General features: G+C 36.5%; 1 protein-coding gene across 3 annotated transcripts in view; it reads left to right on the top strand.

Moving 5' to 3' along the window:
- Positions 1–26,736, top strand: part of CADPS (calcium dependent secretion activator) — a 431,225-nt gene that overhangs the window by 78,816 nt on the left and 325,673 nt on the right. For all 3 annotated transcript variants that reach the window (XM_063113329.1, XM_063113327.1, XM_063113328.1), the window contains exon 2: positions 23,892–24,005. In XM_063113329.1, coding sequence (XP_062969399.1) covers positions 23,892–24,005 — 114 coding nt within the window. The remainder of the gene's footprint in view (positions 1–23,891; positions 24,006–26,736) is intronic.

The raw sequence follows: 26,736 nt of genomic DNA, 5'->3' as shown, positions 1-26,736 counted from the left end.
ATGAGGGACATTAGCGATGCTTTTGGCTCTATTTTTCATTGCTGTCCACTACAAATGCAAGAGCAATAATAGCTAATATCAGTGATTACTTACTAAATGCCAGTGAGTGTACCAAGCATCTCACAGCACAGTGGTGAACACACCGGCTGCGGAGTCAGACTTCCTGAGTTCAGACACTACCTCCTGCAGCTCTGTGGCTTTTCCTCAAGTTGCTAAATGCATGTGCCTTTATGTCCTCATCTGTAAAATGGAGGGGAGGGAGAAATGATAACATAAATCCTGTGGGCCATTGTGAGGAGTAATTAGGAAATACACAAGAAGTGCTTAGTACAGCACTTCACACTTAATGATATAAATGCAGGTTTCTATCACCGACTTATTACTTATCACAACAGCCTTATCTGATTGGTACAATTATCTCCACTCTACATATGAGGAAAAATTAGAGGCTTTATGTAACTCACCAAGGTTTCATAGGTCAGCAGGGGCAGAGCTGGGAAATGAACGCAGCCTGATCTCAGATCCCAAGCTCTCCATCATCATGCTATCATACTGTTTCTTTAAATTATCATCTGGGTTGGAAACTAGCCCATTTATTCATATGTTTATCTTGGCAGATTTTGATTATATATTTCATTTGTTTGAGGGGGTTTAAGAGAAGAGGAGGTAAAAACCCAAGTGAGGTAGAAACCCAAGATTCTTTGGCCTTGCTCAGAATTCTAGTCTCTCGGACTGCCTAGAGGTTTCCAAGGCCCATATGACAAATTGGATGTTATTGGAACTCCTGCTCTTCGAGGGCTTGTCACAGTGTATTTACAATTTACAATAATGATTTTGAGGAACAAAATCATCTAACATACATGCATACACACATGTGCACACACACACATATATACCCCATGATAACGATGGTTTCAAAATTTTCTCTGAAAATTGGAAATCCGCAAATGTATCTATCAACATGCTCTGAAAACCAGATTAACCACCCTCCAAAAATAACCCCATCCCTAATCAATGTGAGATAACCAAGTTTTCTGTAGATAGGGATCAGGATGAGTCAGGGGGAAAGACCCTGGTTATTTGGTGCAGTCATTTTCCAGCAATGGTTTCATGTCAAAAGGTCCATGTCCTGGGTTAACAGTGATACTGGAAAATGGGAAAGGATGCTTAATGGGATGGTCTGCTGCACATATTAGCTCAAACGCTGAATTTGCTCTTCCAACCTCTTCTTTAATTTTTAATTCAGTTCATGGTTAAATTTGGTCAGCAGCACCACTGAAACTGATGCTGTATAATTTAGGTCTGCATTGAATTCCGTCCAAGAAGACTCAGTTACAGAGAATAGGACCCTGCTTCAAATAGTGATGCCATATTCTTCATGATATTAAATTTTGAGTATATGTTTCACAAGCATTACAAACACTTATCACTTGGTATTCACAAATTCTTGCAACATTTGCTCTGAAAGCTGAGCTAAGCAAGGGCAGAACTAATTTGTGAAGGAAAGTTCTTCCAAACACTTCTTAGGCTGATAAACTCTAGGTAGTTTTGTTTGTTTGTTTGTTTGTTTTTTAAGTCAGTCAGCTATTGTTGTTTTTGGTGTTTTTAGGTCCATGTGTATTTTTATTTTGTTCACCTCTGATGTCTCTCTAGCTGGTATTTACTGAACTGCCAAGTACCTGACACTCTACTGATTACTTTAAATGTATCAGCTTATTTAACTTTACGCAGTCCTGTAGGTTAATGTTACTATAATTTCCTTTTTATAGATGAAGAGACTAAGGCACAGAAAAGTTAAAAATTTGCTAGTAGGTGCCTAAGTTGGGTTTCCAATTTAGATAGTCTGGCTCCAGAATCCATGCTTAAACCTATATGCTGTCCTGCCTCACAAAACAATGTTATCAACAAATATTTGTTAAATAAATGAATTATCATGTGGGCTTAATTAAGAGAACATGCCAAGGTCCTGTAGCAGAGGACATGGCCTTTAAAAATTAAACAAATACACTCAGTCACGTGAATTGATTACCTCTTTATATTGTATTTAATGAAGAATGTATCTATGTACTGAGGATCCTTCTCTTCCTATGTGCTGAATTTAGTAAGAGTGTCATTCCCTGAGAATGAAGCCATGTGAGATTCAGTATCTTTTCAGCATGGGCCATAGTTGATGCCCTCATGTGCTACAAAGGTCAGTCTAAACAACTGGCTTAATAGCATGAAACTCCTGCAGCTTCATTGTAAGAGCCCTGATAAGAAAGGAAAAAATAAAAAGAAAGAAAAATAAAAAGCCACCACTGTTTATTGGGTGTTTGCTATGCTCCAGGCATGTGCTAAGCACTTAATGTGCATTATCTCACTCAATCTTTACAAATTGTTTCTGATTAAAGGATGAGGAAACAGTTTCAGAGAGGTAAATTAGCTTGCTCAAGATAACATGTTTAGAAAAAGGTGTTGCCAGAACAGTTTGATCCCAAGCACTTTCTCTCATCCACCAGGCTATACTGCCCACTGCCTGTTCCTATATCATTTCTGTTTTCCCTGCTGAACTTCATGCAGTACCTGGTGCCATGGGCAGATACTGGTACCTGCTGACTGATTGACAGAACAATTGGTTGCTTGATGGACTGATCCAAAGAAAGAAGTTGAATAATTGTTTCGAGAGTGGTGCTTCACATACATTAGTTTTTATATGAATCACCTGGGGATCTTGTTAAAATGTGGACACTGGTTCAGTAGGTTCCAATAGAAAATGAGATTCTGCATTTCTAACAATTCTGAATTTCTAATAATTCCCAAATAATGTTAATGCTGTTGGTCCATGGACCCCACTTTGAATAGCAAGGCTCTAACCTGAGCTGTCCAGTGTGGTAGTCACTAGCCACATGTGGTTATTTAGACTTAAATTAATTAAAATTAAATTAAAATCCTTTATTCTCACTAGTCACATTTCAAGTGCTAAACAGGCACCAGGGCTATCATCTACCATATTGGACAATGCAGATATAGAGTACTTCCATCATCACAAGACTACACTTCTGTAGTAGAAAACGAATCTACTTTTAGATTCCCAAATACATTTATGCCTCATTTCAGTAACCTGGAAAATTGTCTCCCTTCTCATCAACTCTTGTGTTGTTCTATCTATACATAAGAAACTGACTCTTTGATGGGGAATGGCAATATTGCACAAAGAATATTGATAGATATATTTATATTTTTTTACTTAGGAGCCAACACATGTGCTTGAAGAAAAAAAAAAAAAAAGGAAGCTACTGTTTCTAAAATAAGACATAGCAGGATTGTCACCACTATGACAAAAACACCAGAACTTTATTGAAAATGTTCTAATTAGGCTCAGAAAACGTATGAGTGTACACCTGCAAACCCAGCACTCTCTTGTCCCTTTTAATCACAAGTGTGACTTTTCTTCATACACAGCACTCTCAAGGGCTGAACTTCCATGAAAGCCTTGGAGTCTAGAGGCCATGGTTATTGTCAACAGAGTAAGGAAAATCATTTTTGATCATTGGCAATATCCTTAAAAATCATTTTGTCCAACCTCTCATTTTACAGATGGATAAATGAAAGCTCAAAAAGGAGATGCAATTTACTGTTTCTGGTAGTTAGAGCTAGTCTTAGGTGCACAGTGATATTTGCTGAACTGATGCAAATCTAGTTCTCTGCTTCCCTACTAGAAACTCTGCCACTGAATGACAAGTAATCACTGAAATACAACATTTTTTACTTCTGTTTCTTTGCACTGTTTCAAAGATATATAGGGAGACATTAGATTCAGAAACAAACGTGTGGATACTAAGATTGAGAACAAATTGTCTGGAATGGAAACAAATAGGGCTACAACATTTATAAAGTAATTTCTTTTTGTATCAGTAGTACTTAATTCATTATAGGAATTTAGGAAATACAAATTTAACAAAAGCATAAAATTTAAATCACCCACAACCCAGTTATTCGGGGATTCTAGTATAAATTTGGTAATTTTGTAGCCTTATTTTTTGTGTATGTATGATTTATAAAAATACATGGCACATACCCTTGCAATATCGTGAACATTTTCCCAGATCGTTTTATAAAATTCTAAATCATTTCTAGTGGCCGAAGTAATATTCCATTGTATGGTAATATGAAAATCTATTTGAATCACAATCATTCAACATTTATATTGTTTTATTAAAACAACCCTGTGATGAGCATCATTGTAGTAAAAACTGACATAACTTTCCTTAGGATAAATTCCTAAAGTGGAACTGCTTGTTCAAGTGTTTTAGAAGATTTTAAGCTTTCTGATACAAATTTTCAAATTTGCCTCCAAAAAGCTTGTACTCATGTATCCAAGAGACAGTGTATAAATGTAAAGTCCCTGAGGACATGGACTATGGCTATTTTATTGAAGGGTCTATCCGCAGAGCCTAGAATAGTACCTAACACATAGTAAGCCCTCAATAAATATTTGTTAATTGGAAGGAAGGGCACATACGTTAAGTACTTGGCTCAGAGCCTGGCACATAATGAGCCTTGATAAATATTAATTACAATTATTACTTTCTTTAAAGTTATGATTATTCACATTCTCACTGCACTGCAGCATTTTGATAGGTTTATTTGCAGTTATGTCTAAGAATAAACGTAAAACTTCTGAAAGACTCCAACCTATTCCCTTTTGTATTCTCAGGTGAATTACCTCTGTTGGTGAATACTTCTGGAACATGTTCAGTATGGGGCTGATCTCTGCCTTTTTTTTTTTTTTTTTTTTTGCCAACATATTTGTAAAACCTCTTCTTTACTGTCAATCAATGTCAGCTCAGGCTCAAAAAATACAACCCATTGGGGCAAACTAGACAGAGCAAAATACTATTAAATTTATGAAAAACAAGAAAAATGATAACAGGCCTGCCATCTCCAAGTGCTTTAGAATGTGCTAATTGGACTCCCCCTTTAGGGGAGAATATAATAGGGTTATTAAAAACATTCGCTATAGATTGGAAGTTGGAGTCTGCCATTCTGGCTATGTGACCGGACAAATTATTCTGTCTCTCTACGTCCTGGTTTCCTCAGGTGTAATAGCAGCGCTTATTTCTCAAGATTGTCAAGAGGAGCCACTAAGACAGTGCACATAAAGCTCCTGGTGTTAAGTCTAGCTCAGACTGTGGCCATTGGTTCTAGAACTTCGTTAACACCAGTGACTGAAAAGTGAATATGTGTACAGTTTTATGTTCCTATGGTTCTATTTACAGCCTTGACACTTGCTTCCAATTTCTAAGAGATTAGTGCATTTGATTTTGCTGGGCTTACCACTTGGGGAAATCATTCAGCAGGTTTTCTTGAGCCCATTTTTCACTTGGAGAAAATAAGACCCAACTTTGTACCGCAAATGCTTCTGGCATGCCTAAAATCCAGAAAAATATTGGAACTGGAACTTTAACCAAAGCATCTCCTTCCCACTTCAAGGTGTCAGACTACTTCAAGATAAGCATGCAAATGATGCTGGTGATAATAATGATTATCATGATGCTGATGATAGAAGATTGCATAACGTGAGTGAATTTTTTGGACAGTATGCATTTATGTACATTATCTCATTTAATCCTCATAACAACCATGAACATAGATGCTATTTTTCGTAGAAGTTGAGTTTATTTGTCCAGGATCACATAGCTGGGAACTGCAGAGATGTGACTAGAAACCAGTCCCATCTGATGCCAAAACCTGTGCTCTTCACCACCACAAAATGCCTAATAAAATCAACCATTCAGAAACTAGTTCCTGCTCTCAAGAGAAACCAGGGAGAACATTTTATGTGATCACTGAATGTCAGCCAAGTTACCAGCATTGAATATGTGGCCAGATCAATATTGGAGCCTAAAGTCTGTTTCCTATTTTCAATCCTATTTAAGATCAGTAAAACATACCCTAAACCACTAATCTTTCAAATCTGAAGTTCAGTGGAGTTTATTTTTAAAGTCGTCCTTAAATATCTGAGTAAAATCCGGCTTTCTTTTGTAAGGAGAGATTTATTTAGCTCTCTGAGCACACAAAAAGGAGCAAGACAATAGATTATGCAAATAAACAAGTTGAAAGTACACTAATAACCCTGTTATTTAGGAGAGCCCCTGACTGCAGAAAATCTCTAGCAACAGGTAAGGTCACTGAATCAGAAGTTAAAACAGACTGAAGTATACATACAATTGCTTTGCAAAATTTAAAAATGCAGGGCCGAGCCCGTGGCGCACGTGGTAGAGTGCTGTGCTGGGAGCGCTGCGACGCTCCCGCCGCGGGTTCGGATCCTATATAGGACTGACCGGTGCACTCACTGGCTGAGTGCCGGTCACGAAAAAACGACAAAAAAATAAAAAAATAAAAAAATAAAAAAATTTAAAAATGCAGATGTATGGGTCCCCTGGGTCATTCGGAGAGATCTTTAAAATACATGGATTGAAGGCATGGATCTTGCTTGAGTGGACATTGAGAAGTAAATAAGTTTTCATGAGCCACCGACTTCCTAGGTATCTCCACAGTGAAGTGTGTGCTTCTCCCAACTTCTCAACTCAGTTTGTTCTCATCTAAGGAAACCTAGCAATTCAGCCATACAAGCAGAACTTGAGAAGAAGTTGAAGAAAGCATACATATGGTGAGAAGTGCTTGGTGCTGTGCTCTGTCTGATTTCTTCCAAGAGCCTTCTATTTTTCATTTGTGCACTTTGTAAACAAATTAAGGGAGGTAACCAATGAGACAAGGCATTGCATTCTCTGACCTTCAGTTATTTCAGAGTTGACTGTGTGTGGTACATACCATGTCATTCAAGTGAGCCTTGAGGGACATCAAACCTAGCTGAGCAACCGTGCCTTTAATAAAACTGCCAAAATAAGTTATGGACTTTCTTACACAACTGTGAGATTCTCTTAAAGACACAATGAAGATTACTTGAAATTTATTATTTAAAGCATAACATGGGTAGTGACCAGACAGCTATGTTACATGATGATGACAGTGATGATGATGACAAGGACAATGACAATAGTACCTGACATTTTGGTAAACATACCTTGTGCTATGGACAGAGGTACAACTTTACACATTATCTCATTTAGTCTTACAACAATCTTAATGGACATACTAATATACCTATATGACAGACAAACTGGGGCTTAGAGAGGCCAAGCCGTTGTCCCAAGACCACATAGGTAGGAGGCGATAGATACGGAATTCAGACTCAAACAGTCTGATTCCAAAATAAAGATCCTTAATCACTATATGCAAAATCTCCAAACTTTTTGAATGCATACCCCATCTGTAAAATGTTTTGAGGAACCCCCTCTTTATGCTTACTTATTAATAACTAATAATGTACTAATGTAAATAAAAATATACATGAGCAGTATAAATTTTAAAAGATGAACCAAAGATGAAATAATATTTTGATTTTATAATATATATCAATGGTAAGAAAGTGTTTTGCTCTCATGAAAAGATAATGATAATATTTTAATGAAAAAAATATGCTTGAATATGTTTTAGTATTTTTGAAAAATGTTTGATACTTTGTGGATTAGTAACTCAAAGGCCCAGTTCTGAGTTTTTTTCAATACTTGATCATAACTGGAAAAGATGCTTCAGAAAGATCCTTAGTTCCAAATGAAAGATAGGCATCTCTAGCTGCACTTTTGAAATCAAGATATCCATGTTTCAATTCTACCTGCCAATTATGCAAAGATTTTTTTCATCCGCTAGTAAATTGCTCTTTCCCAATGTCAGTCTATTGTTATTGGTCAACAAGTGTAGTGTCTTTACGTGTTTTCAAAATTTTCTTTAAAACTTGCTAAGACTCTTAGTTCAAAACCTGAAAACTGATTAATCAGGTTTATAAAATCATTTACAATATTTTAAAGAGACTTCTATAGGCACATCAAATATATTCCTTTATCACACAATAAAAGAAACATTTCCAAAAACAGTTTCTGCTTTCAAATTGCTCTCTGCATAACATCAGGCTTTTGAAAAGAGTTTATCTTTATGTCCTAGATGCTTCAGTTTTTATGTCTCGCTAATTGTGATGGCTTCAAGCCATCATTAGCTAATGTCTCAAACACAGTATACATAAGGCATGGTTCAGTGTTCATAATGATCCATGTATTAAATATTTTTGCTCGTAATTTTGCATTGGGAAAGGCTGGCCTCTTGATAGATTTGAAGAACTCATCTTTGTTTCTAACCTTGATGTTTAACTAACGAGGAATAAGAATGGAAGTGTTGATTCTGCCATTTTTCTACTCTCTCATGCTTACTTCTTGTTATCACCAGCTTGACCACATTGAGCAGGGATTGGGGGAGGGAAGCTGATGGGTCCTTACTCACCCCCCACTGGACTCTTTTCATGGGTCCTCTCAGTTTGGGGAATGGCCAGAGATTTCGCCATTATGAACTGGGTGAATACTGCAGTTCTATAAGAAGGCTACTTTAGTATCAACCAAAAAAAAAAAAAGAAAGAAAGAAAAAAAAAGGGATAGATGGCAAAAGTCAGGCTCAAAACTACTTTCAAAAAGTAGTTTTTCAAAATGTTTAAGGTACAGTAGAAGCAAATGAAACTCCTAGTGTTAGGAGTTTAAGATGGCATATCATGGTGAGGAAGCCAAGCTACTGCAAATAGACCTGGTCACTGGGATTCTCTGCCTCTGCCCCAACCCACCACTATCACCAGAGTTGGATCACACACACAGTCTTAAAAATACTATTTCTAAATGATAAAAATTTCCAACTATATATAAAAGTAGAAAGGTTAGTGTAACAAACCTTCTTCATGTACCCATCAGTGAGCTTATTAGTGATCACTTCATGGTTCATCTGTTTCATAAATGGTCCCTGTGCTTCTGTACTGAGTTATTTCAAAGAAAATCCCAGACATAACATCATTATATCCATAAATATTTTAGTATGAGTCTCCAAAATATAAGAACCTGTTTTTCAAACATAACCCCCAATACCATTGACACCTGAAAAATTAACAGTAACCCCTTAATATCATCAAATATCTGATCAGTTTCCAACTCCCTTAAAGATCTCACAAATATGTTCTAGTTCACTCATTCAAATCAGACTTCAAATAAGGTTCATACATTATAATTTATTGATATGGCTCTTATGTGTCTTTTAATCTGTGTGTTTCTTCTCTATTTTTCTGTTTGCAATTTTTTGTTGAAGATAGCAGGTCCTGGAGAGTTTCTCATAGTCTGGATTTTGCTGGTTACACCTCCTTGACATTATTTAACATGATCCTCTCCATCCCACATAAAATGGCAATAAGATCTAGTGATGATCACATTAAGATTTGATTCTTCTACAAAAATACCTCAGAGGCAGTATTTGTACTTCCATCAGCATTCACATAATGACTAATTCTCTCTCTTTGGGGAATGTTAATGACCATCAATTACAATTGCTTAGGTCCATTATTTTATTGGGAGTTGTAACAGGATGATAGTCTATCATTCTTTTTTGTATTAGCTGGAAGAAGTCTATAAAGATAAAGTTTCTTTCATCATTTATTTACTCTAAAAATACACTTCATATAGGAAACGAAAAATAAACTTGATATTTTCTATTTATATTATCAAAATAATGGGTTGGTTCCTTAGCATTCTTGGAAGGTGATCAATTATAGCTTTTGTTCTGTTTTGTTTTTTTGAATAATATTATGATTTAAATATATTTGACATCACATTGTGTTTAGTTATTGTTTTTATTGATTCTCAAACTATCTGTGGCCAGTGGGAGCCGCCTCTAATTGGTTTCTGAATCCTTTTAACAAGGGCCCACCAGTCTTTGACAGCTTCCTTAATTTCTGGTAAGAAAAGGGTCATCATGTACATTTCATGCATCAGACATGAATTCAACCTTTGCTCCAAGAAACCCTGGTCAATTTTTGTAGGAAATGGCATTCAGAGATCACACTCTAGAAATCATTTTCATTTTAAGCTTTGATTTATCTTTCATTTTTTAAATATAACCAAGTGTGTATGTATATTTTCCTCTTTCTTAGATAAATGATATGCTGTACATACATTTCTCCACCTTATATTTTTTCAGTTAGCAATGCATATTTGAAGTCACTCCATATCAGTATCTAAAGCTATTCTCCACTTTATTTTTATAGTTGTATAGTACTCTATTGTGTGGAGACACCAAAGTTTATTTAACCAGTCCCCAGCAATGGACATTTGCGATTATAAGTAGCACTTCAATGAATATCCTTGTGCATATTTCTTTTTTAACTCGCCTCAGGTAACTTTATAATTGTGTCTGATAGGTTAAGGAAATTGTCTAAGGTCATGCAACTAATAAGTGCTGAGCTGGGATTCAAGCCCCATAGCGTTGTGTAGCTACAGAGCTCAGGTTTATATTTCCTGTCTCTTTAGTACCCCAGTACGACTAAAGCAACAGGCCTGGAATTATAGCAATTCAGCACAGAGGTACTGCTGATCTGTGGCTCAGATTAAAGTTTACTTTGCCTTTGATGAATAAAAATAAGGAATAGTCTTTACTGATTATTATTTGATAAATGCAGAATTTTAGGAAGAAGACAACTTTCAAAACGGGACCATAGGAGGAAAAAATCAGGGTTCTAAGTGATGGAAAAACTTGGTTTGTACCATTCTCAACTGTGCTTGAACCTAGAGCTGTGCTAGGGCACAGACAGAAGCACAGGTCCCTGGGACTGCTCTCACACTGGTTGCACTCACACTGGTCACTTAGGTCACCTTTGTACCAGGAGAGCAGTACGATTTTGTTTGATTTCTTTCTGGAATTATGAAGATATATCAAGAGGTGAAAGATGGTATTTTTAGGAAGATAATAGTCTAGACTATATTCAAAATTACTAGAATCCAGTGCTTATACACTGAAGACAATTTCTGAGGCTACTTCTCCAGTCCAGAGTTTGTACTCCAGGAAATCTAATACTTCTGCTCTTCCAACTGTATATCCTTCTAGAAAAAGATATTTGACCATCCTTCATGGCCAAATTTGACTCATGAAGCCATTTTTCCCTTTGGTGCCCTTATGGAAAATTGCGAGTCAGAACAATTAATAAAATATTGGATGTCAGCTTGTACCATGTGTTGGGCATTGTGAGGGTTTACTAGCATGGTAACTCCAAAAGGATAAGATTGTTTACATTTTAAACTACCTTCAAACTTTCAGGGCTTAGAATAGTGCTTGGCACGTAGTGATGCTCAATAGGCAGTTGGATGGATGGATGGATATTTGGATGGATGAATCTGAGCTCCAGAATATGAATAGTAAGTGCTCATGTTACACCTTAGCAAGGCATCATTAGAGTCCACCTTGTGCAAAAATTAACAACAGGGAGAAATGCCTTTTTCCCCCCTCTTTTCTTTTCTGTCTCTCACCTTTAGATATCCTCTCCTTTCTCCAGACCTTTACAACCAGTGTTCCAGAATAATGACTCTCTCCTTCCCTCCTCTCACCAAAAGTCCAGATCTCTCAGTTGAATAGATGTTGGCTGGGGTGGGGGGAATTAGGGTATGAATGATATTAGAAATTGATGTTTAGCTTTTATAAAAAGCTTCTTAGAACTCCAAAGTCTCAACCAAATTGTGAGGGTTCTGGGGACCAAATACAAAGTAAGGCCTGTTCTGGTCCCTTATTATTATTTTCTAAAATCAAAGAGGCAAGCTTCTAGAAGGTGGTATCTGAGATGTAAAGACTTGTAACGTGCAGCCTCTGTGTCACCCCTGCTCTTGTGTCTGCTGAGCTTTGGGTGCTGATTTCCATGGGGCATCTCAGATCTCTCCAGCTGCCGTCTGCCCCCACACAATCACTGGCACGTCCTGGCTCCCAGGAGTGCTTTATTCTCTAGCACTTTGTGTATTTCTGGTAGAATTTAACTCGCTCTTTTCAGAAGACCTGTCCCACATTGCCCCCTTTCTATTTCTGCTCCAGGATTCTTGGCTGCCTGTGCTGGGTGTTAAATGCAGTCGGCTCTCGTATTCGTGGATTCTGTGTCTGTGGAGTCAACCAACTGCAGATGGAAAAAGAATTTTTTTAAATTGTGTCTGTACTAAACATGTACAGACTTTTTTCCCTTGTCATTATTCCCTAAACAATACAGGATAACAACTATTTACACAGTGTTTACATTATGTTAGGTATTATAAGTAAACTAGAGATGATTTAAATTATTCAGGAGGATATGCATAGGTTATATGCAAATACTGCCATTTTATATCAGAGACTTGAGCATCTGTGGATTTTGGTATCTGCGGTAGGTCCTGGAACCAATCCCCCACAGATACTGAGTAATAACTGTATGTCATTATCCTTTCTCTCCTGTTATGCCAGAGGCCCAGGAGGCCCACGCAACATATCTACTCTTCCCTGGGCTTCCGCACCCAACTTCAAAGCTGCTTTTTCTTTGAAAGAGGAGGTTTGTGTAGGCATGGCTTCTGTTTTTCTAAATGGGAGTGTGACAATGAAGTGCATGTCCTGACATGGCCTCAAGTTTCTCCTACCAGTAGATTCTCTGCTCTTGTGTTTGGCAGCAGCCAACTCAGCTGCAAAAGAGCTGGTGGCTTTGTCTGCTGTGAGCTCAGAACAGCAAACATTCCAAAGAGAGATTGTGGAGTCTGACCTGGGGCAAGACTGCTACTATGTTTTATGTGAGTAGAGTAGTGTGTGTCCTCTCACCCCAGAAAAACACATCTCCTGCAACACAAGGTTGGTTACCTCTCTCAACAGGTCTCATTCACATTAGCAGCCAGTCATAGATCATGAAGCATATTAGACCCTAATAAATCAGCCGTTTTCTATAAATGTAGAAACTGAGTCCTGAGAGAGCAATCAGGACTAATGCTTATTAAATAGCATTTGACTGCCAACCCCTATGATAGGTTCTTTATATATTGTCAAAGTACATGTTTCACAAAGTTAAAAATGTGACTTTCATATAAATACACAATGAGCATTTATCGAAGATTTATTTAACTCATTAATAAAGGAAACAGCAGGATGGACAAGCTGATTCAAAGTGCAATAGAGGATGAGAGATTTATATAGTCATCCAGCAAACAAATGCTAAAATAAGTTTTCTAAGTTCTATTCAAAATTGGTTAATGTCCTTTAGGTCAATAAAGCTGTAACTTTGGGGGGTATCTTTATTCTACCAGAAAGAAATCATTTGCCACTTATCAATAATCTATAAGTTAACTTCCAGCTTCACAGAGGCCAGGCCCTAATCAATAGAGAAAAGGAAGTCAAATAAATTTAGATTCTCCTGGAGAATGAGACGACTTCTGGGCAGGTTTGTTAGCCACTGCCCTGCATAACAAAAAAAAAAAAAATGTGATGAAGTCATCTTTTAGTTTTATTTTCACATTTTAGAAAATTTTTCCTAATAAATTATCTGATTTAATCTCTGAGAACCTATGGTGTAAATATCAGTACAATCATTTTAAAGATAAGCAAATGCAGAAGAGTTAGGTAATAAGCCCAAAGTCAAAAAGCTCAAGTTGTAAACCAGAGAAGAGCACACAGTCATCTTTATTCCCCAGCTAGAGGCTTTCCTAAAAAGCTATATCCAGCCCTTTTTTACATGTTCATTTATTTAATGAATATTGAATATGTAACTGCTAATATCAGGCACTCTGCTAGTGCAGGAGATTCAATAGTGAGTGGAACCGACTCAATCCTAGCCCTTGTGGGCACATTATAGCAGGGAAGATGCACATTCAACAAATAAATACGAGGACACTGAGTACTGAAAACTTCAGGAGCCATGGAAGTATATAGCCTAATCTGGATGTTCGGAGAAAGCTTCCTGGAGGAAGTGTCATTTTATTTGAGTTTAGCATTAAAATTAGGGTGGGAGATGGGAAGTAAAGTATTGCAGGCATGTACTAAAGCTCTGCATGAAGACAGGGTTTGCACCTGAATAAATATTGCCCAGTTGCTCAATTCAAGTAAGAATTCTAGATTTTGAAGAACTGAGACAAATTTTCTTGGAGTTTCAACTTAAATTCTTCTCAACCATAAATTATAAAATTATGGAGAAGAGGAGAGATGGAGGAGGAGGGACAGCTGGGGGAAATACAGGAGAGGAGGATGGAAAAGAAGGTAGATTTCCAGTGTTGTGCCCAAGCTAGATCACGAGAGCTGATCATTAAATTTTCAAGAATTTTGTGAACAGATGATGTCATGCTGGTAGCTTGAAATCCACCATGGCAGACATATTTTTATCACGGAAATCATCAAATTCAACAAATCAGGGCTCTCCCCTCATCCGCTCAGAGATCTGGTTCTTAAAGCTTTACCAGCAGCACATCACTGAAGCTTTCCCCAGAAGAAATTTCAAACTAGGAGTTTTTCATTTTCAGAGAGGATAATTAACTGCTTCTTGCCTCCCCTGATTATACATTTCTAAAATTGGAAAATACCCCTGTAGAATAAAGTACCGTAAACTCTATGTGCAAGGGGCTGTGGCAGCCACTTACTCCAACCCTCAGTTCAATGACGAATCCCTTCTAAACAAGCAAATACTCTCAATGACAAGAAACCACATCAAATGCCAACCTAATCCATTTTAAAGAGTTATAAATAATAGAAATTCCATCCCCATTTTGCCCATAAATGTGCTTCCCTGTACCTTCTACTTAGCCCTAGTTTAGTCTTCTGGAGCTGCATAGAAAAATCTAATCTCTGTTTCACATGAAGAAGTTGCAGAATATTTAATCCACGCCAAAGAGAATAGAAAATACCTTTAATCCCTTATAAAAGCCCAATCACAGTTCAGTTCATTCAGCAAGCATTTCTTGAAATGGCTCTCAACTTTGGCTGTGCATAGGGAATGCTCGTGAAGTTTCTAAATTTGTACACACCTGGGTCTCTACCATGAGTGTTCTGAATGAGTGCGTCTGTGGTTGGGCCACAGGCATCAGTATTTTCTACAAGCTTCGTGAGTAATGTGGATGCAAGACAGACATTAAATTTCATGCTTTACATTAATACTATAATAAATACCAAGAGTCAGAGGATGAGGGAGTTCAGGCAAAGGGAGTATTGTTTCAGGACTGCGTGGAACTATCAGAGAGAGATGACCTGAAACAGCATTTTGATAGACTAGCATGGTGTGGACTTGCTGAAAAATAAAATTTGAATTATTGTTAACCAACCATAGGGACGATGTTCTAGACACAACATGAAAAGCTTATTGTTGCCTGATTTTAGACAAACATTACAAGGGAAAACAGGAGCTTTCCTCAAAGCGATTTCAGTAATATTCCATAAAGTATCCCCATGTGCTTACCAATACATGAAATAAACACTGCTTGTCCACTGATAGGACAAGTGGTGTCACTCAACTTGAAGGAAGTTCACCCTCTCTGCTGCTTCCAAGAGAACCAAAACTATTTCTCTGTCAGATGGAACAAGAATAATTGATTTAAAGGCATCATGGATGCCTTTAAAATATTAATAATACAATATTGCAGGGGGAGAATTGAGCCACTAATAAATATCATTTTAATAAGCCAGAACTCATTTGTGGGTGTGTAAAGGTCTCTGAAACCTCTATGCAATCCATCTGGCTCATATTGCCATAGGACATGGGATGATGAAACTCCAGAACAATGATGGCTTTTTATTCTTTCCCATTTCTGAATTTCAGGACAAGCTTGAGTGGCAGGATTTTCTGTTTTTCCCTGGGTATCCTTAGGCCTGTACTGTGTGTGCTGCTATATGAGGGTACTTCAAAAAGTTCACGGAAAAATAAAATTAAAAGATAATATGAATCTTTTCATGAATTTTTTGAAGTACCTTCATATTAGGATCCCTTTATAAAAGATCTCAGTTTGCATGTGTGTGAGTATGTGTTTAATTAATATACTTTATTTTATAGAGCAGTTTTAGATTCACAGAAAAATTGAGCAGAAAGTACAGAGTTCCCACATACTCCATACTCCCCTCCCCCAACAGTTTCTCCTATTATTAGCACCTAGTATTAATGTGATAGGTTTGCTGCAACTGACGAGCCAATTATGGATACATTATTATTAACAAAAGTCCACCGTTTACATAGAGTTTGTACTTGTGTTTTTAGTATTTCGCAGTTCAGAGCACCTTGAGGCACGGTCCCATTTCTTTTCTGTCAGTCTGGATCCCGAATGGAGATTGTTAGAATAACCAGTCAAACTGTTTCCACGTTCCTCCAAATACCCAAGCAGCCTGAAGAGTGACTGCCGATCCATTGTACTTTCTCTCACTGTTCTTGACTGGGATAGGACAAGGTTCTTGTCTGAATCAATTTCAGTGAAGATCATGGTCACAGTTTGTGAGGAGTTATATTGAAGAATCTTGTACAACTTGCACATAGACTGCATTCAGATTTTTTCAACTTTTCTTTGGAAATGATTTTTACTGATAAGTTTTCTATTAAACCTCATAAGACCCAAGATGGTAGGTAATGATTTAGTGATTTCACATATTGCTTTGCTGCTCTTTTTAATCTGGGCTCCAGCCACCTGGAACTATCTGCCATTTCATTCCCAATATTTGTGACTTTATTTTTGGACTACCCTGTTTTGCAAGCTCATACTGAGAGCTGCCTGGAATCCTTTTTCTTTGAATCAGCAGGGTCTATTTATAAATTAACTGAAGAGATTCCTGCCTTGTCCTCCAGATAGACCCCACATTTCCTCATCTCCCTCTTTCACTTATTTTGTGCCCCCAGCCTGCAATGGCCTTCTCATTCCCTCTCACCTTCCCCATCCTTCCTCTTCTCTCAGCTATTTCTGCCTCTGAAGAGATTTAGACACTGTGTAAGACCCTCCTCTCCTCAGATGCCACAGCTTACATGGAACATTCTCCTGATTCTATGCTGACCCTCAGGACTCATTCCTGTTCTTTAATCTTGCATGCTGTCAGATCATGTTGCCCTCCTGTACAATCCACTGTGGTGGTTTCCCATCACATTTTAAGTAAATCCCAACTCCTCACTTTGGCATGCAAGGCCCTGCACCATGCTCTATGCTCTGCCTATTCTAGTCTCATGCAGAGTTCTCTAAGATCGTACCCTACACCTCTCCTCCTGACTCACTACTTGTGGCATTAATAGCTGGTCAGGTTTGTTGAGTGCCTACATCACTGATTCCCAACTGTGGTCCACATACCTCTGGGGGTATGTACAGTGATTTTCCTAATTATATCAAGACATTGTTTGCTTTTTTCCTCACTGTGTTGACATGTGCAATAATGGTGCAAAAGCGGTGGTGACTAAAACCACTGCTGGCTTAGCACACACCAGGGCCATGGTGCCAAACTGAACTCATCGTCATCATATTCCTCAGGGCCATGCACTTGCTGCTTAAAAACTGCTAGCCCCACTGAATGCTTCTCTTGATGAAGCAGTAGGAATTAGTAATTTTATTAAATTTTGATCCTTGAGTGCTCATCTTTTAAATATTCTGTATAGTAAAATGGTAAGAATATGTGATACACTTAGCACAATGATTGTCTCATGGGAAAGGACTTGTGTGATTGAGTTGCCAACTGAATCAGCCTTTTTTTTTTTTTTTTTTTGATCAAACACCACTTTCACTTGAAATAACAGACAAATTTGAGTATTTCACAAATGTCCTCTTGAAAGTGAACGGAGGGAGCCTGTTAGTTCAAGGAAAACAGACAATATTTTTTGACAATGATAGAATTTGAGATTTTAATCTACCACCTTCATCTGGACAGTTTCCTGATACCTAAAGACTTTTTTGGTGACAGTGGTGATTTTAAGTAGTATGATTTTTTTACATATTGTATAACAAAATGTGTCAACATTTGGAAGATTTGCATAACTCAATGAACTGATACTTTCTATATCACCAATGTATGATTTTTTAAAAGAATGCATGAGTAAAAGATTCATTCAAAGAGCAAGATAGACCTGTAGATTTTAATGTAATGGAGTATAAAAAGCTCAGTGGTATGGTTTCCAATTTTACATTACAGCTAACGTTTAAAAAAATGCCACCACTTGAGTTTCAGTGTGGTATTGGAGACGACTATCCAAATTTATCTAAAAGGCTACTAAAATATTCCTCCCTTTTCCAACATGTCTGTGGGAGGCCAGATTTTCTTTATGCACTTCAACCAAAGCAGCATTTCACAACAGACTGAACGCAGAAGCGGTAATGAGAACCCAACTGTCCTCTATTAATCTCTAAAAGAGATTTGCAATACTATAAAATGCTGCGTCTTTTCACTATTCTTTTGTTTTGAAAAATAGAGTTATTTTCATAAAAGTGTGTTATTTAGGTTAATACATATGGGTTTAATGTTGTTATTTGTAATAAATTAATAAATATTTTAAACTCTCCAGTTTTAATATCTACTACAGTATATATTGATAGATATAACACTGCTTGCATAAACAGAAGTTCTTTGGAGTCCTCAGTAGCTTTCAAGAGTTTAAAGAGACTTGAAACCTAACAGTTCGAGAACCGTGATGGCTAGAACAAGTCTTAATGAGGCTGTGGGTCTAAAACTCCATATTTGACCACCTGTCAGAATAATCTAAGTGAATACTGCCTGAATGTCTCCAAATTGGGAAAATAGACTTTCATTTTTAAAAAGCTATAACTATTGGGTTCAGGGGTTGGACACTTGTCCTACTAAAGCACAACTTTTCAGATGCTTTGTGGGGGGAGGAGTGAACGGCAGGCCTCCCACTCCTTCTATCCTTTTCCTCCTCTCATCCCGTCTTCAATCTGTTAGCACTCACTCAATTCACTTTCTAGATTCATTTTTTTACTCTTCTACTAGATAATTGTTTTCTGAGCCAATCCCATCTCAATCAATGTTCCAATTCTGTCTCCAAGATCATTTCTCTTTAGGTCATAGAACTCCTTGTGCTGGTATCATGTGCCCATATTATATCCTTTATTCTTCCTCTCCTGCCCAAACAGATCTTTAGGAATAGCATGATTGGTCTTTCTATGATTTAATGATTTTAAAACTCAGAGGTTTTTTTAAAGTAGTAATTAACTTAAAGATATTTAGCTACTACCCTATTTTTTTAAAAAAAAACTGCAAGAACTTTCATATATAGCAGATTTAAAATTTTTTTCTAAAGAAGCACTTCCTAGAATGTGATAGATTATGAAAGATGATGGTACGTATCTATTTTCACTGTAGCTAACACATAAAGCCTATGATTCTAAAATCTTAGAACAAGTTTCAGTTAAAGAATAAAGTGACTTTAAATATGCTTACAACAAAAATATGAAGTAAATAGTACAGTCGATGCATGGGGAGGGCATATTCATGAAGGTATCACTTAGATGGTTGAACTTCAGGAAACCATGTTCCAAAGTGAAGTCCAGGGTTACAGCCTCATTGCAACTCTTCCCACCTTCAATATTTCTACCCCTTAACTTTCATTTTAGAATTATTCATATTTTCCCATTATGAAGTAATTAACTTTTTTCTTCATGCCAAGTAAATAAAACTCACTTTCAAGCCAAATGAATAAAATACCTTTTTCAGGATACATTCTATAAATGTATGTAATAGAGAAGGTGAGAAGAATTTTATGTAAATAAGTAAATATTTCATTAAGATGATATGATTTCTAAATTTCCTAGAAGTAGGACTTCATTTAGAATAGAAAATATTTGAATCTGGTTGTAGGAAAAGGATATTCTATTAGTTAATAAAATTAATGGCTCAATATAAATTTTTGATACCCCTAAGGAAAGGAAATTATATAAACATTGCCCTAATCTCTCTAGATTAATGGATGCTTTTTAAAGCACTTGTTGCTTTGACATTTTTGCCTATTTTCTATAATGAAGAAAAAAATTTAAAACCCCTCTTTTCTTTCTTTTCAAATGATTTTTTTTAAAAAAGAAAAAGCATAGCTTATATTGTTAGATTACAATATATGATGCTGACATTATACCTTAAGTAGAGAAGGACTTCACCTATGTGGAAAATTGGAACATCTCCTTACATCCAATGACAACTTAGAATGCCACCATTTTAGATTCATTCTTTTAGGGTCAGCATTGCTTCTTCCTTCTTTTATAATACAGTTGCTGCTGTGACAGGAGACATATTAACCAATGAGAACTTTAGTGAGTATGCTATCTTTCATGACTGGAGAAAGCCACATGTGTCCATTAGGAAAGCATTTAGTTACAAGTAAGAGATGCATATAGTGACTTCAACAAGTAGAGATTTAATTTTTTCTCACATAGTGAGAAGGCCAGAGATGGTTGTTTACAAACACTTGTTCAGCTACCCAAAAACGTAAAGTCCAACATCTCTGTGATGTTCTTGGTCTTACTTTTATGGTCACAAGATAGACACCACAGCTCTAGACAATATATTTGTATTCTCAGCAGAAGGGAACAGCAGGAAAGGAAAGAGCTATACCACAAGTGTACTCCTTATGAGGATTTCAAACATTTCTCCAGAAGTCCCCCAATAGTTTTCTCCCTCTGTTATATGACCACCATAACTGCAAGGGAAACTGGGAAAGGAGTATTTGGCTTTCCAGCCTCTAAAATAGGAAGCCCAAGAAAGAAAGGAGTAAAAAATACCACATCAATGTAACTTCAAAAGATTAAGTAAATAAGAGAAAAGGAGCACTGGAAGAAGATAATAGACTAATGAAAGGGAAAAAGAAAAACTAAATAATAACAATAATTCTTCTTATATTGTTTTTGTTATTACTCTATGCCAGATACTATGCTATGAAACTCACATATATTATCTAGTCCTCACAAAAACTCATAAAGTAGACAGCACTATCCCCTATTACAGAGGAGAAAACCAAAGTTAACTACTTGCCCAAGGTCTTGTCGTAAATCCAGGATTTCACCTGAGCTTGCTCTGACTTCAATGTTACCGCTCCTGAGACCAGGACTTAGAACATGCAGTTTTCCCCACTGTAGACCCCATGTCACACTTCTCCAGAATGCTGCAGTAAATTACAAACTGAAATGCAGCTGGAATTTTTGGGCTTTGATTAATGAGATAGATTGAACCAAGAATGCTTAAATAGCTCTAGCAAACACACCACAGCACTTTCTTCTGCAGTAATTGTCTTTCATCTTTTCAGGTTTTCTACTCTTGGAACTCATTACTGCAATTCTGAATTCTAACCTTGATGCACAAGTGGTTTCTATACATATTAAATGCTTTTAGATGTACTTCTATTTTAGGATAGTTCTCTCTGTAAGTGGCTCATCAAAGCCCATTTGTTTATTTAGAGTTTTACTGTCAGCTACTCTGGGCCAATTATTTCACTTTGTTCATGCAAGGTCACCTTCTAGATTCAATTCTATCTAGGTTAGTTAACTCTTACCCAGGGATGAACTCTATCCCACAGATTGATTCTTAGACTGGCTGTTTTTGTGAGCTTCTAAGATTTTGCCTCATGCAGTTGGCAAAGTGTGCAGGGATGGGGTTAAAGTATAATGCCCTGCAAACTGAGAAGGAACTTGACACCAAAGGAATCAGGAAGGCCCATTCAGTAATCAGAGAAATTTATTAACTGGGGTAACTTACAGAAAGGAAAGATGGACACAGAGAAGAATCAGATGTCAGCAGATGAGAGCTCTGACTCTCTGTGGTTAGGCAGTGTTCGTATAGTAAAGTTCTTATTACTAAGAATAACTTCAAGGAAACATCTTAAGAAAAATAAGATAATAACATTCACCAGGTGCCTTGTGATCCATGAGTCAGGAGTCTTGTGATTTTAGTGCTCAGATCACTGATACCACATGTTGAAATGATAGTATTTTTGACATATTGGGTTTAATTATATTAACATTTATTTCACCTATTTCTTTTTATTTGTAATTGTAGCTATTAGAAAATTTAAAATTACACATGTGGTTAACATTACACATGTGGTTAACATTGAATAGTGGTGTTCTAGAAGGTAACAAATATGAGTCTGATAAATACCTAACCCCTTTTTATCTGTCCCTAACTCCACTATTCCCCACTTTTCCCAAAGTTACAAAAATTAATTAAAGCACCCCAGTGGCTATGTTGGTCCATTCTCAACACTTTGTTTTGTTTCCTGATTGAGTCAAAATTCATGCTGGGCTTGAGTCTCCTACAGCTTTAAACTTTATTTTCTACTTGTGTTGACTGTAATGGTAAAAGCACTTTAAATTTATATGGAAACTCAGAATTAAAAAAATTCATGTTATGTCATTGAATAATTATAACTCTCCTGAGGCAATGCGTAATTCGAATTATAATTTTCTGAGTGAAAAAACTGAAAACAAAATAAAACTTATTTATTTTATTAAATATTTTATTTACTTAATAAAATATTTTATTTACTTAATAAAATATTTTATTTACTTAATAAAATATTTTATTTACTTAATAAAATATTTTATTTACTTAATAAAATATTTTATTTACTTAATAAAATATTTTATTTACTTAATAAAATATTTTATTTATTTAAACCCAGTCCTGTTTTAAATACATATTTTAAATATTTATTTTATTATTTTAAGAGCTAAAGGCTCTTAGCTCTCTGGTCAATTCCAAATATAAGTGGCTTTTCCAAGATGCCATAGTGGCCAAAAGAACTGGTCCTGGAATGATCTTACTCTTCCTACTAGAACAGTCATTCTTCAGAGACAATATCCCATTGTCAATTATGAAGTGTAACTTTTTACAAAGACTTTATTAACTTTTTAAAAGTTAAAACGTTTTAACTTTTAAAATTTTAACAAAGTTTTTGCTGACTTTTTTACATAAATTAGAACCAATGAAAGGATACCTGAAAATAGTATATTTTTCCTACACTTCATTCACTCGTTTAACAAGCACTTACTGAATACCTGTCCCATGTAAGGTATGAAGATAGGCCCTGGGGAAACACCAAAGAACAAGACAGTGAGAAAAGATGGATCATCTAACATGTAATCATAACTAACAAGTACTTGAAACAGATGGTGTGCTGTGGAAGCACACCGCAGGAAGACCTACCCTAGGCTAGGGTTAGGCAGGGCTTCATAAGCTAGTGCTACTTGTGTTGAGACTGAAGGACCATGAGACATGGCCAGATAAGGGGTGGAGGAAGAATAGGTAGGAACCTTTTAGATATGCTTTTCTAAGAGGGGAAGGAAGGTGGGATTGATAAGGCAGAGAATTGTACATAACCTACTGCCCAAATTATTGATGCCACATCCTGGAAGTGTATCCTGTACCTAAACATCTTATGTCATGTGGGCATAGATATAACAACAGGAATAAAATTTGAGAACCTCTGTGTATTGCCATACTGTGCTTACTTAGCAAGGTATATGAGACCACCTGAGGGGCCTGTGCAGTGGTGTGTTTGCTATGAAATGTTTAACAATCATCTTTTAAACATACGCACACACCCTATTTTGTAGCATTTGCAAGTTTCTGTGATGTAAATATCCCCGCTTTGGCTAATGTCAAGCTGTCAATGAGATGTCACTGAATGTGTTGTTGGTAGCACCCCATTATACATGATTTCCATCACACAAATACCATAGCTATAAGAAACCTTGAAAGTACGGATAAAAGTAAAATGTGGTAAAATAATCAGTAAGTGATGAATTTTGAGTATTACAAATGTATTACATTTGTTTTTAATATGATTTAACTGTAATTTATATTATTTTTGAATAATGGCTGTGTTTCACACTGGCTCACAAAAGTTCCTGCAGATTTACCAGTCAGTTCTTACACACCTGTACCAGCCGGCCGCAGCACACCCATGGACCTGGCATCATCAGCGTAAAGTAACCTGGCCCATGATCTAGACCAAGTCCTCACTTCCCACCCTCTTCCTCTGTTTCTTACAGATCAGTAAACAGCAGTTGCAGACAGTCAAGGACCGGTTTCAGGCTTTCCTCAATGGGGAAACCCAGATCGTGGCTGACGAAGCCTTCATGAATGCCGTCCAGAGTTACTACGAGGTAAGAGTCAGCACACAGGAGGTGCCAAGCCTCCCCAGGGATTTGGAGCTACCAGTCAATGGGAATGGTAGTCCTGGCCTTTTGCAGGATCTCCTGAGGCCAAGGGCTTGGTGATTGGTTACAAGGTTAAGGAATAACAGCATTGTTTTGTTTTGTTTTTGTAAATAGAAGCTACTATTTACCAACTGATTTTTACACGAGGCAGTGTGCTGAGTGTTTTCCATACAATTTACAAGTCTTATGAGTTAGGTCCTGGTAGTATTCCCATTTTACTGATGAAGAGACAGAGAGGTTAAGTAGATGACTCAAGGTCACAGCTGTTAAAATGTCACAAGCTGAAACTTTAACAGTCGGGAGCATTCTCCCACCACTTATATCATTTCTGAAATACGATAGCACCTCCCAAGGATGGTGACTTCACTAGTTTCTTTGTTCTTTCTATTAAAATGTTGCCATGGGGTTTTTTTCTAGAGGTTAGGACACTGTCCAAAATGCAGTACTCTTCTCCAGAGAAAACCTACAGAAGAGAAAACACACTAGTTCCCACTTATTCACAGTATTGCTGTCCGTGGTTTCAGTTATCCACGGTCAACCACAGTGTGAAAATAGGTCAGCACAGTACAATAAGACATTTTGAGAGAAAGACCACATTCACATGACTTTTATTACAGTATACTGGTATAAGAGTTCTATTTTATTAATGGTTATTATTGTTCATCTCTTACTGTGCCTAACTTACAATGTTTATCATAGGTATGTATATATAGGAAAAAATATAAGATATATTGGGTTCAATATTACCCACGGTTTCAGGCATCCACTGGGGTCATTGGAACATATCCCGCCATATCAGAAGTCGTGTTTTAGAAGTCAACTTCATTTTTTTTGTTTGTTTTGCTAATGCTCTTTTAAAATTTTAATTTAATTTAATTTAATTTTTTTATCATTATACAATGTGATTGATTTTTCATGGCCCTTTACCAGTTTCTCCCTCTCCCCCTTTCCCAACCCTGGCAATCTCAGTTCTGTTCACTTTTCTTAACAAGTTCAAAGAATTATTGTGGTAGTTGTGTCTTTTTTTTTCTTCTTCTTCTTCTATTTATTTGTTTATTTATTTATTTTTATTAGCTCCCACATATAACTGAGAACATGTAATATTTCTCTTTCTATGCCTGGCTTATTTCACTTAACATAATTTTCTCTAAGTTCATCCATGTTGCTGCAAATGGCAGAATTTCATTTTTTTTTTATGGCAGTTTAGTATTCCATTGTGTAGATATACCACATTTTCCTTATCCACTTATCCAATGATGGGCATTTAGGCTGGTTCCAACTCTTGGTTATTGTAAATAGAGCTGCAATAAACATGGAGTACAGGTATCCCTTCAACATGATGATTTCAACATGATGATTTTTGGAGGTATATACCCAGCAGTGGAATTGCTGGTTCATAAGGCAGTTAGTTCTATCTGCAGCTGTTTGAGGAGTCTCCATATCATTTTCCATAATGGCTACACTAGAATTCAACTTCATTTTTATATTAGTCCAAATTTAAAATTTTTTTAAATTTTACAAGTAGCATCCATTATTACCAATGAATGTCAAACTTACTGCTTTTATCTGATGTCATGCAATTTTTCAGTTGGTTTTCATGGGGAGTAGAAATGAGATTTGGAATCACAATGATGTATGTCCAAAGTATATATCACAGGTAAATTTTCACCACCAGATCTCAGAATTTTATTTATCAGTAGAGTGAATTTGCAATTCCACAAGTATGTTTAATTTTTTTTAGTATTCTTTCTCCATGTTTCCATTGTCTATTGTTTATGTATCATTAAATGAAGTGGACATGCTGTAACTTCCTATTGGCAATGTTTTCCTGACATGCATATTTTCAAAAGGGAAAATAGACATTTTACTTTATATTAATCTATTTTAACATGAACAAGTAAATATTCTCTGCATTTAGAATTTTATTCCCCAAATGTCTTATCTATTGTCAAGGCTAGATTAAAACCATTAGAAACCAACTCCTAAGCAGTGAAAGCTTATGGCATCCTGCCACATGCAATTGAAAGTATAATAATGATAAACTGTAAAATAAGTGCAAGGAAATCCAACAAAATCGAATTTTTCCCCATGAGATTACTTCACTGATGTTCTTCCTTCCTTCCTTCCTTCCTTTTTTCTTTAATTATTAGGTGGCAAATTATTTCAAAACAAAAATGTTGATACTCCTGCTTTGCTGGGGCTCTCAGCACACACTTGGTTTGCCATTGAACAATCCAGTCCACAATAGATGCTTTCATTATGTTCATTGATTAAAGCATTGGGGGAGAAATCCTGATTCATAAAACTCCCTTTCCCACTTGCTAAGGTACTTGACTCCTTTTTTATAGAAAGAGTGGAACAAGATTGCAATTAGATCTGGTGAAAATATTATTGATTGGTTTGCTAATTAGTGTTTTAATAGTAAACAGCCCTTTTCTCTGGTGTTTGTGAGGTCCAACCACAGACTCATCTTACATACCATTTCCTCAATGAAATTTCTGTTCGGATCTGTTTTAGACGTCGAGTTTATTTTTATATTTGTCCAAATTTAAATCTTTTTTTAATTGTATAAGTAGCATCCATTATTGCCAATAAGCATTAAACTTGCTGTTTTTATCTGACGTGATACAATTTTTGAGTTGAATTTCATGGGGAGTGGAATTGAGATTTGGAATTG

Source organism: Cynocephalus volans, chromosome 11, assembly GCF_027409185.1.
Source record: "Cynocephalus volans isolate mCynVol1 chromosome 11, mCynVol1.pri, whole genome shotgun sequence".
Classification (NCBI taxonomy): domain Eukaryota; kingdom Metazoa; phylum Chordata; class Mammalia; order Dermoptera; family Cynocephalidae; genus Cynocephalus; species Cynocephalus volans.
Note: the sequence above shows the minus strand (reverse complement) of the source record. Positions and strands in the feature narration are given on the sequence as shown.